This window comes from Oncorhynchus clarkii, chromosome 4 (assembly GCF_045791955.1).
Source record: "Oncorhynchus clarkii lewisi isolate Uvic-CL-2024 chromosome 4, UVic_Ocla_1.0, whole genome shotgun sequence".
Lineage (NCBI taxonomy): Eukaryota > Metazoa > Chordata > Actinopteri > Salmoniformes > Salmonidae > Oncorhynchus > Oncorhynchus clarkii.
Window position 1 is genome coordinate 11702313 of NC_092150.1, and position 13229 is coordinate 11715541.

Genomic DNA, 13229 nt, shown 5'->3' on the forward strand with positions numbered 1-13229 from the left:
GCAAACTGCGAGACAGGCCTCATCGCCCAACATCAGTGCTCGACCTCACTAATGCTCTTGTCGCTGACTGGAAGAAAGTGCCCGCAGCAATGTTCCAAGATCTAGTGGAAAGCCTTCTCAGAAGAGTGGAGGCTGATATAGCAGCAAAGGGGGGTCAACTCCATATTAATGCCCATGATTTTGGAATTAGATGTTTGAAGAGCAGGTGTCCACTTACTTTTGGTCATGTCGTGTATATTCTATTCTTAGTTACAATAAAAGTGACTCCAAAATGACGTAATACATTAATTATCATTAATTTCTATTAGGCACAAAATAATCTGAAACACACCCGAAAACAAATATTAAATGCATCCAACACATTTTTAAAGTCACAACCTTGTTCCAGCCATTGCGTGCTCTGAATATGGGACCAAATATTTAGCATTTTACTACTTTAATACACATTTTGGTCCACTAAAATGAGGGTGGGGGGGGACTATGTACAAAAAGTGCTGTAATTTCTAAACGGATCATCTGATATGGATGAAAATATCCTCAAATTAAATTTGACTGTCTGCAAATTTACCTCATTCAAAGTGCTGGAGTACAGAGCCAAAACAAAACGAAAATATGTCACTGTCCCAATACTTTTGGAGCTCACTGTATATATTTTTTTGTATCATATTTTTTGGAGTGCGGCAACAATTTGCTAAATGAATATAGGGGAAACACTGCATGTTTTGCTTCATATCTTTGTTCAGAAGTTCTTGTTTATTTGATGGTATTTTTATCAAAGACTAGTGTTGAGTGACATTTGTTTGGTCGAGATTTACACAAACTCTCTCACAATGTGTGCTGGATTGCACAAGTCAGTCAATGTCAATATTTGAAGACACTGTATTGTCTTTTGTTCCTCAAACCCCCTTTCTTGCACACACAGAGCCCGCAATCATCAGAAACCTCATGTCCACTGAAATCACAACATCATCTGTGTTTCTGAACTGGACTGAACCATTCGGAAACAGATCCTTCTACAGAGTAGAATGGACTGATGGCAATACCAGTGGCAGTCAGAATACCCCAGAAACCTCTTTTAATGTTACTGCTCTCACTGCTGGAGTGCAGTACTTCTTCACAGTCACTGCAGTGGCTGGAGATAACACAACTGTAGGACAGAGCAAGACAGTTTCTAAGTATACAAGTAAGTAACTCAGATACTTTAGTGTTGGAGTGTTTCAATGCCATAGATACTATTTGTATTCATTTAAACGTTACTTGTTTGGATCCAAGAACGTGATGATTTTAAAGTTGCCATGTCTTTCTGCAATGAGACATTTCAGAAGATTTTTGCCCTAAATAATGTATTATGTCATCTTGTAGTCACTTTTATTATAAATAAGAATAGAATATGTTTCTAAACACTTCTACATTAATGTGGATGCTATCATGATTACAGATAGTCCTGAATGAATTGTGAATAATTATGAGTGAGGAACTTAGACGCACAACATATTATACCCCTCCCTCCAAAAATGCTTACCTCCCCTGTTATTGTAATGGTGAGACGTTAGCATGTCATGGGGGTATGATACTGTATTTATGCATCTGTAACATTCTCACTCATCATTATTCATGATTCATTCAGGATTTTCCATAATCATGGTAGCATCCACATGAATGTAGAAGTGTTAAGAAATACGCTATATATACAAAAGTATGTGGACAACCCTTCAAATAAATGGATTTGGCTATTTCAGCCACACCTGTTGCTGACAGGTACAGTTGAAGTCGGAAGTACACTTAGATTGGAGTCATTAAAACTTGTTTTTTAACCACTCCAAAAATGTCTTGTTAACAAACTATAGTTTTGGCAAGTCGGTTACGAAATCTACCTTGTGAATGACACAAGTAATTTTTCCAACAATTGTTTACAGACAGATTATTTCACTGTATCACAATTCCAGTAGGTCAGAAGTTAACATACCCTAAGTTGACTGTGCCTTTAAATGCTTGGAAAATTCCAGAAAATGATGTCATGGCTTTAGAAGCTCCTAATAGGCTAATTGACATAATTTGAGTCAATTGGAGGTGAACCTGTAGATGAATTTCAAGGCCTACCTTCAAACTCAGTGTCTCTTTGCTTGACATCATGGTAAAATCAAAAGAAATCAGCCAAGACCTCAGAAAACTATTTGTGGACCTCCACAAGTCTGGTTCATCCTTGGGAGCAATTTCCAAACACCTGAAGGTACCATGTTCATCTGTACAAACAATAGTACGCAAGTATAAACACCATGGGACCACGCAGCTGTCATACCACTCAGGAAGGAGACGCGTTCTGTTTCCTAGAGATGAAGTACTTTGGTGCGAAAAGTGTAAATCAATCTCAGAACAACAGCAAAGGACCTTGTGAAGATGCTGGAGGAAACGGGTACAAAAGTATCTATATCCACAGTAAAACAAGTCCTATATTGACAGCAAGGAAGAAGCCACTACTCAAAAACCACCATAAAAAAGCCAGACTACAGTTTGCAACTGCACATGGGGACAAAAATCTTACTTTTTGGAGAAATGTCCTCTGGTCTGATGAAACAAAAATAGAACTGTTTGGCCATAATGACCATTGTTATGTTTGGAGGAAAACGGGGGAGGCTTGCAAGCCAAAGAACATCTCAACCGTGAAGCACGGGGATGGCAGCATCATGTTGTGGGAGTAGTTTGCTGCAGGAGGGACTGGTGCACTTCACAAAATAGATGGCATCATGAGGTAGGAAAATTATTTGGATATATTGAAGCTACGTCTCAAGACATCAGTTAAAGCTTGGTCGCAAATGGGTCTTCTAAATGGACAATCACCCCAAGCACACTTCCAAAGTTGTGGCAAAATGGCTTAAGGACAACAAAGTCAAGGTATTGGAGTGGCCATCACAAAGCCCTGACCTCAATCCCATTGAAAATGTGTGTGCAGAACTGAAAAAGCATGTGTGAGCAAGGAGGCCTGCAAACCTGACTCAGTTACACCAGCTCAGTCAGGAGGAAGGGGCCAATATCCACCCAACTTACTGTGGGAAGCCTGTGGAAGGCTACCCAAAATGTTTGACCCTAGTTAAACAATTTAAAGGCAATGCTACCAAATACTAATTGAGTGTATGTAAACGTCTGACCCACTGTGAATGTGATGAAAGAAATAAAAGCTGAAATAAATAATTCTCTCTACTATTATTCTGACATTTCACATTCTTAAAATGAAGTGGTGATCCTAACTCACTTAAGACAGGGCATTTTTACTAGGATTAAATGTCACGAATTGTGAAAAACTGAGTTTAAATGTATTTGGCTAAGGTGTATGTAAACTTCCAACTTCAGCTGTATATAAAATCGAGCACACAGCCATAGACCAACATTGGCAGTAGAAAGGCCTTGCTGAAGAGCTCAGTGACTTCCAACGTGTCATCGTCATAGGATGCCACTTTTCCAACTTATCAGTTAGTCAAATGCCTTCCCTGAGAGACCTGCCCCGGGTCAATTGTAGGTGCTGTTATTGTAAAGTGGAAACGCCTAAGAGCAACAACGGCTCAGCCGCCAAGTGGTAGGGCACACAAGATAACCCAATATAGCCTAAGATAACCATGCACAATGCCAAGCGTCTGCTGGAGTGGAGTAAAGCTCGCCGCCATTGGACTCTGGAGCAGTGGAAACATGTTCTCTGGAATGATGAATCACGCTTCACCATCTGGCAGTCCGACGGACAAATCTGGTTTTGGAGGATGCCAGGAGAACGCTACCTGCCCCAATGCATAGTACCAACTCTAAAGTTTGGAAGGTACCATGTTCATCTGTACAAACAATAGTACGCAAGTATAAACACCATGGGACCACGCAGCCGTCATACCACTCAGGAAGGAGACGCGTTCTGTTTCCTAGAGATGAAGTACTTTGGTGCGAAAAGTGTAAATCAATCTCAGAACAACAGCAAAGGACCTTGTGAAGATGCTGGAGGAAACGGGTACAAAAGTATCTATATCCACAGTAAAACGAGTCCTATATTGACAGCAAGGAAGAAGCCACTGCTCAAAAACCACCATAAAAAAGCCAGACTACAGTTTGCAACTGCACATGGGGACAAAAATCTTACTTTTTGGAGAAATGTCCTCTGGTCTGATGAAACAAAAATAGAACTGTTTGGCCATAATGACCATTGTTATGTTTGGAAGAAAACGGGGGAGGCTTGCAAGCCAAAGAACATCTCAACCGTGAAGCACGGGGATGGCAGCATCATGTTGTGGGAGTAGTTTGCTGCAGGAGGGACTGGTGCACTTCACAAAATAGATGGCATCATGAGGTAGGAAAATTATGTGGATATATTGAAGCAACGTCTCAAGACATCAGTTAAAGCTTGGTCGCAAATGGGTCTTCTAAATGGACAATCACCCCAAGCACACTTCCAAAGTTGTGGCAAAATGGCTTAAGGAGAACAAAGTCAAGGTATTGGAGTGGCCATCACAAAGCCCTGACCTCAATCCCATTGAAAATGTGTGTGCAGAACTGAAAAAGCATGTGTGAGCAAGGAGGCCTGCAAACCTGACTCAGTTACACCAGCTCAGTCAGGAGGAAGGGGCCAATATCCACCCAACTTACTGTGGGAAGCCTGTGGAAGGCTACCCAAAATGTTTGACCCTAGTTAAACAATTTAAAGGCAATGCTACCAAATACTAATTGAGTGTATGTAAACGTCTGACCCACTGTGAATGTGATGAAAGAAATAAAAGCTGAAATAAATAATTCTCTCTACTATTATTCTGACATTTCACATTCTTAAAATGAAGTGGTGATCCTAACTCACCTAAGACAGGGCATTTTTACTAGGATTAAATGTCACGAATTGTGAAAAACTGAGTTTAAATGTATTTGGCTAAGGTGTATGTAAACTTCCAACTTCAGCTGTATATAAAATCGAGCACACAGCCATAGACCAACATTGGCAGTAGAAAGGCCTTGCTGAAGAGCTCAGTGACTTCCAACGTGTCATCGTCATAGGATGCCACTTTTCCAACTTATCAGTTAGTCAAATGCCTTCCCTAAGAGACCTGCCCCGGGTCAATTGTAGGTGCTGTTATTGTAAAGTGGAAACGCCTAAGAGCAACAACGGCTCAGCCGCCAAGTGGTAGGGCACACAAGATAACCCAAGATAGCCTAAGATAACCATGCACAATGCCAAGCGTCTGCTGGAGTGGAGTAAAGCTCGCCGCCATTGGACTCTGGAGCAGTGGAAACATGTTCTCTGGAATGATGAATCACGCTTCACCATCTGGCAGTCCGACGGACAAATCTGGTTTTGGAGGATGCCAGGAGAACGCTACCTGCCCCAATGCATAGTGCCAAATCTAAAGTTTGGTGGAGGACGAATAATGGTCTGGGGCTGTTTTTCATTGTTCGGGCTAGGCCCCTTAGTTCCAGTGAAGGGAAATCTTAACACTACAGTATACAATGACATTATAGACGGTTCTGTGCTGCCAACTTCGTTGCAACAGTTTGGGGAAGGCCCTTTCCTGTTTCAGCATGACAAAGCCCTTGTGCACAAAGCGAGGTCCATACAGAAATGGTTTTTCAAGATCGGTGTAGAAGTATTTGACTGGCCTGCACAGATCCCTGACCTCAACCCCATCGAACACCTTTGGAATGAATTGGAACGCAAACTGCGAGACAGGCCTCATCGCCCAACATCAGTGCTCGACCTCACTAATGCTCTTGTCGCTGACTGGAAGAAAGTGCCCGCAGCAATGTTCCAAGATCTAGTGGAAAGCCTTCTCAGAAGAGTGGAGGCTGATATAGCAGCAAAGGGGGGTCAACTCCATATTAATGCCCATGATTTTGGAATTAGATGTTTGAAGAGCAGGTGTCCACTTACTTTTGGTCATGTCGTGTATATTCTATTCTTAGTTACAATAAAAGTGACTCCAAAATGACGTAATACATTAATTATCATTCATTTCTATTAGGCACAAAATAATCTGAAACACACCCGAAAACAAATATTAAATGCATCCAACACATTTTTAAAGTCACAACCTTGTTCCAGCCATTGCGTGCTCTGAATATGGGACCAAATATTTAGCATTTTACTACTTTAATACACATTTTGGTCCACTAAAATGAGGGTGGGGGGGGACTATGTACAAAAAGTGCTGTAATTTCTAAACGGATCATCTGATATGGATGAAAATATCCTCAAATTAAATTTGACTGTCTGCAAATTTACCTCATTCAAAGTGCTGAAATACAGAGCCAAAACAAAACGAAAATATGTCACTGTCCCAATACTTTTGGAGCTCACTGTATATATTTTTTTGTATCATATTTTTTGGAGTGCGGCAACAATTTGCTAAATGAATATAGGGGAAACACTGCATGTTTTGCTTCATATCTTTGTTCAGAAGTTCTTGTTTATTTGATGGTATTTTTATCAAAGACTAGTGTTGAGTGACATTTGTTTGGTCGAGATTTACACAAACTCTCTCACAATGTGTGCTGGATTGCACAAGTCAGTCAATGTCAATATTTGAAGACACTGTATTGTCTTTTGTTCCTCAAACCCCCTTTCTTGCACACACAGAGCCCGCAATCATCAGAAACCTCATGTCCACTGAAATCACAACATCATCTGTGTTTCTGAACTGGACTGAACCATTCGGAAACAGATCCTTCTACAGAGTAGAATGGACTGATGGCAATACCAGTGGCAGTCAGAATACCCCAGAAACCTCTTTTAATGTTACTGCTCTCACTGCTGGAGTGCAGTATTTCTTCACAGTCACTGCAGTGGCTGGAGATAACACAACTGTAGGACAGAGCAAGACAGTTTCTAAGTATACAAGTAAGTAACTCAGATACTTTAGTGTTGGAGTGTTTCAATGCCACAGATACTATTCATATTTATTGATACGTTAGTTGTTTTGATCCAAGAACATGATGATTTGAAAGTTGCCTTGTCTATGTAGAATGAATTGATGGCAGTAGAGATATGAATGAAACTACCAATGAGGCGCCTTTAACTTAACTGAGCTGACTGCTGGAGTGAAGTACACATTCAGGGTGCTTGCAATTAATGGGGATGAGATGACTGAATGCAATATTTGATATTATTGAGTTGCGGAACTCTTGGTGTTAACGGACATTTTTCATGTCTAGAGGCTGATCCATCCCTCTGGGTTGTGTATATTAGAGGCTGATCCATACCTCTGGGAAGTGTATATCAGAGGCTGATCCATCCCTCTGGGTAGTGTATATTAGAGGCTGATCCATCCCTCTGGGTAGTGGATATTAGAGGCTGATCCATACCTCTGGGCAGTGTATATTAGAGGCTGATCCATCCCTCTGGGAAGTGTATATTGTAGCATTTAAAGGCCCAGTGCAGGCAACATTTGGATTGTTGTGTTTTATATATATTTCCACACTATGAGGTTGGAATAATACTATGAAATTGTGAAAATTATGATCATGCCTTTTTAGTGTAAGAGCTGTTTGGAATGTCAGTCTGTTTTGGTTGGGTGACTTTTTGGCCTGAATGGTGACATATCCAGGAGCTAAATGTATTAAAAATATTAAAAATATTATCCAGTTTTCAGTTTTCCCCTCCCCACTCAGACCACTCCCAGACATTCCAAGCTAAATTCTTCCTTGAGAAATTGCTCTTTGCTGACAAGCTATTTTTGTTTGTTTTTGAACGTTTGAATTGAAAACAATGACAGTAAGGTACCGAATTGTTACCCAGATAATATTCAATATTGAGAAACAAATGGCTACATTGGACTTTTAATACAGATGTCTTTCAAGATATAATATTTTCTAGTGTCCCGTGAAATCAAATTCCTTGCTCACGTAAGAACCTGAAGTCATCAGGAACCTCTTTGTCTCTGAAATCATGACATCATCTGTGTCTCTGAGCTGGATTGAACCATTGGGAAACAGCTCCTTCTATAGAGTAGAGTGGACTGATGGCAGTAGAGATATGAATTGAACTACCATTGAGACAGCCTTTAATGTAACTGAGCTGACTGCTGGAGTGCAATACAGACTCATAGTTGCTGCAGTCGCTGCTGATAAGACTACTGAAGGATTACTCATCATGTTTAACCAGTATATCTGTCAGTCACTGTAGTTTTGGTTCACATAATTTTCTCTTTTGAAGGGAGTGTAGACTCCAACTGATCCAGAATATTTAGGAAATGTGTTTATCTGCAACCAACTGCAAAATTGGGCTTGGATAGTATGATTAAGTGCTTGTTCTTTATTGAAAACTCATTTTTTTGTCCCCAAAACGTTTCATGTCATTGATAATGCTTACTATCTTTAAATATGTTTTTAGAGGTACCATTTTTGTGTCCTACATACTGACCTTAAATGTATGTAGAATTAGCATGCTTCTGATCATATATATAGACTGTATGGTGATTACCATGAATAATAATGATTCTGGTGATCTTTTCCCAAAATATAACTTTCTTGCACGCACAGAGCCTGCAGTCATCAGGAACCTGACTGTCACTGAAATCACAACATCATCTGTGTCTCTGAGCTGGATTGAACCATTGGGAAACAGCTCCTTCTATAGAGTAGAATGGACTAATGGCAGTAGAGATATGAATACAACTACCAATGTGACAGCCTTTAATGTAACTGAGCTGACTGCTGGAGTGAAATACACATTCAAGGTCACTGCAGTGGCTGGTGATAATATAACTGAAGGAAAAGCTCAAGAGAAAGCACTCTTTACAAGTAAGCCTTTTCATTGGAATGGTCTTAATATTTTCTCTGAAGTGGAACCATGTAATGATTATGTTAATATCTGTATTTAACAATGAGAGGGCAATAAGAGGAAGGGTAAGGTCCTCTTTCTTTTTTGGAATCAAAAGTGTTGACATCCTGGGATAGAGTACTGTAGGTAGGTACTAGGTAATCCAATGGTGTGTTCTTCTCCCAAAATGTACATTTCTTGCATGCACAGAACCTGAAGTCATCAGGAACCTTAGTGTCTCTGAAATCACAACATCATCTGTGTCTCTAAGCTGGATTGAACCATTGGGAAACAGATCCTTCTATAGAGTAGAATGGACTGGTGGCAGTAGAGACATGAATACAACTACCAATGAGACAGCTTTTAACGTAACTGAGCTGACTGCTGGAGTGAAGTACACATTCAGGGTCACTGCAGTGGCTGGAGATGAGATGACTGAAGGCAAAAATATCAGTGTTTCACTCTTTACAAGTAAGATGAAGTTTAAATTGTCTGGACTCTATTTCTTAACTGCTTTATGCAACGTTCTGTATCTGATATTTTTGAGTTGTAGAACTCTTGGTCTTAACGGACATTTTTCATGTCTAGAAGCTGATCCATACCTCTGGGTTGTGGATATTAGAGGCTGATCCATCCCTCTGGGTAGTGGATATTAGAGGCTGATCCATCCATCTGGGTAGTGGATATTAGAGGCTGATCCATACCTCTGGGCAGTGGATATTAGAGGCTGATCCATACCTCTGGGCAGTGGATATTGTGGCCGTTAAAGGCTCAGTGTAGTCACGTGATTTTCCTGTGTATTGTATTTTTCTACACTGTGATGTTGGAATAACATTCTGAAATGCTGAAGATTATGTTAATTCCCTTTTAATGTAGGAGCTGTTTGAAAGAAAACGCCTGACATTTCAATCTGTTTTGGTGGGAGGAGTTTTGGCCTGCCCTGTGACATCACCCTGCGATACATTTCAAATAGAAACAGTTTCAAACCTCTCTGCCAATAACAGCTAGTTTAAAGTTTTTCCCAGCCCCACTCAGACCTCTACTAGACAGTCCCAGCTCATTTCCTGCTTGACAAATTGCTCTATTTGCAAAGAAGCTAAATTTGTAAAAAAAAATATATATATAATGTTTTTTATTGAAAACATTCACAGTAAGTTACTTAATTGTTCCCCAGAAATGATTTGATATTGAGATAAAAACTGCGGCATTGTACTTTTAATACTGATGTCTTTGAAGATATATTATTGTCTAGTGTAGGCTTTTGCGGTATACCGTGTATACTGTGTACCGGGGTGTTATGAAATAGCCACGAGGTGGTTTTTCAATACCGCCAATACTGTTGAAACTATTTCTTTGAAGTTTTTCTATACAGTTTCATATTTGTAGCTACTTTTTAAGTAAATACCTGCAGTCAACTTGTGCAATATGTTACAAGATAACGCAGATTGGGTTCTTTATTTCACCTGTCACATTATTTGACATTATTAAGCTTACCGTAGTTCCCCAGAATAGTTGAGCCAGTCACGTTTTACTTTATAAATAGCACAACTGGTGAGAGCGGGAGCCGGTGAGTCAAGCTGTATTGACAGGGGTTGCGTTTTATATTGAAAGTCACCAGTTGTTTTTTTCGTCAACAGAGTTGCCAGGGATGTGCAACTATAGTTTTCCTTCACAGAAAGTACATTAGTGCAACACATTCGGCAGAAAATAGCTTATTTTTCATCAGATGAGACCAGAAGCGCAATGCTATTTGGCTGGTAGGCTAAATCAGCTTACAACGAAAAAGTACAGTCTTTTCTTACAAAAACTTTTCTAGCCATCATATTTCTAATGTTTATCATAGAGAGAATGTATCCAGCTACTTTTCCTAATGTTAATCTTACATTTTACCAAAGAAAAGTATGCTGGCTACACTGAGAAAAGTGCTGGAGTAAGTAAAGTAGCCGCACATCAGTCAGAGCTCCTCTGTCTGCTGGTAGAATGCCCGTTCATGTGCAACTGAAGCGCAACATTTGTCTGATGCTGAGCAGAAATCACAATAAGAATCATTTTAGATCCGCGTTTACAAAATGCAGCAAGATATTTCTTATGCATTTATATATTTTTTCCTGTGTGTAAAACTAAGAATTCTGCATTAATGCGACCCCTAAGTTTATTTTGCTAGTTGTCTAAGTAAGTTACTGAATGAATAAGGTGATGGGACATCATATTGTGTTGTCTTTCTGCCGTGTTTGAGAAGTCAGCTTCGTTCGATCTTCTTCGAGCAGAGCAGGCAGTCCCGTTGCCCTAGCAACTCCGGACTCCACAGGACACAGCATTTACACCTGCTGCTCCAGAGCCAGTACTGTTCATTTGCACAATGTCTCTTGTTCACATTCGCTTGCAAATGTCCAAACTCACCAAAAATTACAATCGGTATCTCCTATATATGTATAAGTATTGAGCTGGACTGGATGTCTCTTAATAAAAAATGCTTTCGTTTGTGCTCGTTGGCATATTTAGCTAGCAGCCTCTATGGAAATTTGCTATCATTTGTGCTAATTTTGTTAGCATTCTGGTAACAGACTCCCAAAGGGCTTCTAATTTCTTGGCGCCCCCTTCTGTACTAAGCCTGTAATACCATAAATTCCTGCCTGAGAGAAGGACGTTATGATGATATACAAATCTGAATACCGCCCAACCCTTGTCTAGTGTCCCCTAAAATCACCTTTCTTGCTCACGTACAACCTGAAGTCATCAGGAACCTCTTTGTCTCTGAAATCATGACATCAACTGTGTCTCTGAGCTGGATTGAACCATTGGGAAACAGCTCCTTCTATAGAGTAGAGTGGACTGATGGCAGTAGAGATATGAATTGAACTACCATTGAGACAGCCTTTAATGTAACTGAGCTGACTACTGGAGTGCAATACAGACTCATAGTTGCTGCAGTCGCTGCTGATAAGACTACTGAAGGATTACTCATCATGTTTAACCAGTATATCTGTCAGTCACTGTAGTTTTGGTTCACATAATTTTCTCTTTTGAAGGGAGTGTAGACTCCAACTGATCCAGAATATTTAGGAAATGTGTTTATCTGCAATCAACTGCAAAATTGGGCTTGGATAGTATGATTAAGTGCTTGTCCTTTATTGAAAACTCCTTTTTTTGTCCCCAAAACGTTTCATGTCATTGATAATGCTTACTATCTTTAAATATGTTTTTAGAGGTACCATTTTTGTGTCCTACATACTGACCTTAAATGTATGTAGAATTAGCATGCTTCTGATCATATATATAGACTGTATGGTGATTACCATGAATAATAATGATTCTGGTGATCTTTTCCCAAAATATAACTTTCTTGCACGCACAGAGCCTGCAGTCATCAGGAACCTGACTGTCACTGAAATCACAACATCATCTGTGTCTCTGAGCTGGATTGAACCATTGGGAAACAGCTCCTTCTATAGAGTAGAATGGACTAATGGCAGTAGAGATATGAATACAACTACCAATGTGACAGCCTTTAATGTAACTGAGCTGACTGCTGGAGTGAAATACACATTCAGGGTCACTGCAGTGGCTGGTGATAATATAACTGAAGGAAAAGCTCAGGAGAAAGCACTCTTTACAAGTAAGCCTTTTCATTGGAATGGTCTTAATATTTTCTCTGAAGTGGAACCATGTAATGATTATGTTAATATCTGTATTTAACAATGAGAGGGCAATAAGAGGAAGGGTAAGGTCCTCTTTCTTTTTTGGAATCAAAAGTGTTGAAATCCTGGGATAGAGTACTGTAGGTAGGTACTAGGTAATCTAATGGTGTGTTCTTCTCCCAAAATGTAAATTTCTTGCGTGCACAGAACCTGAAGTCATCAGGAACCTTAGTGTCTCTGAAATCACAACATCATCTGTGTCTCTAAGCTGGATTGAACCATTGGGAAACAGATCCTTCTATAGAGTAGAATGGACTGGTGGCAGTAGAGACATGAATACAACTACCAATGAGACAGCTTTTAACGTAACTGAGCTGACTGCTGGAGTGAAGTACACATTCAGGGTCACTGCAATGGCTGGAGATGAGATGACTGAAGGCAAAAATATCAGTGTTTCACTCTTTACAAGTAAGATGAAGTTTAAATTGTCTGGACTCTATTTCTTAACTGCTTTATGCAACGTTCTGTATCTGATATTTTTGAGTTGTAGAACTCTTGGTCTTAACGGACATTTTTCATGTCTAGAGGCTGATCCATACCTCTGGGCAGTGGATATTAGAGGCTGATCCATACCTCTGGGCAGTGGATATTGTGGCCGTTAAAGGCTCAGTGTAGTCACGTGATTTTCCTGTGTATTGTATTTTTCTACACTGTGATGTTGGAATAACATTCTGAAATGCTGAAGATTATGTTAATTCCCTTTTAATGTAGGAGCTGTTTGAAAGAAAACGCCTGACATTTCAATCTGTTTTGGT

The 13229-nt window shown here is 39.9% G+C and overlaps 1 protein-coding gene across 1 annotated transcript in view; it reads left to right on the top strand.

The window, feature by feature from the left end:
- Positions 1-13229, top strand: part of LOC139406432 (receptor-type tyrosine-protein phosphatase eta-like) — a 126984-nt gene that overhangs the window by 55579 nt on the left and 58176 nt on the right. The window contains exons 6-10 of the mRNA XM_071149003.1: positions 923-1183; positions 6596-6856; positions 8497-8757; positions 8987-9247; positions 12132-12392. Of these exons, the coding sequence (XP_071005104.1) occupies positions 923-1183; positions 6596-6856; positions 8497-8757; positions 8987-9247; positions 12132-12392 (1305 nt within the window). The remainder of the gene's footprint in view (positions 1-922; positions 1184-6595; positions 6857-8496; positions 8758-8986; positions 9248-12131; positions 12393-13229) is intronic.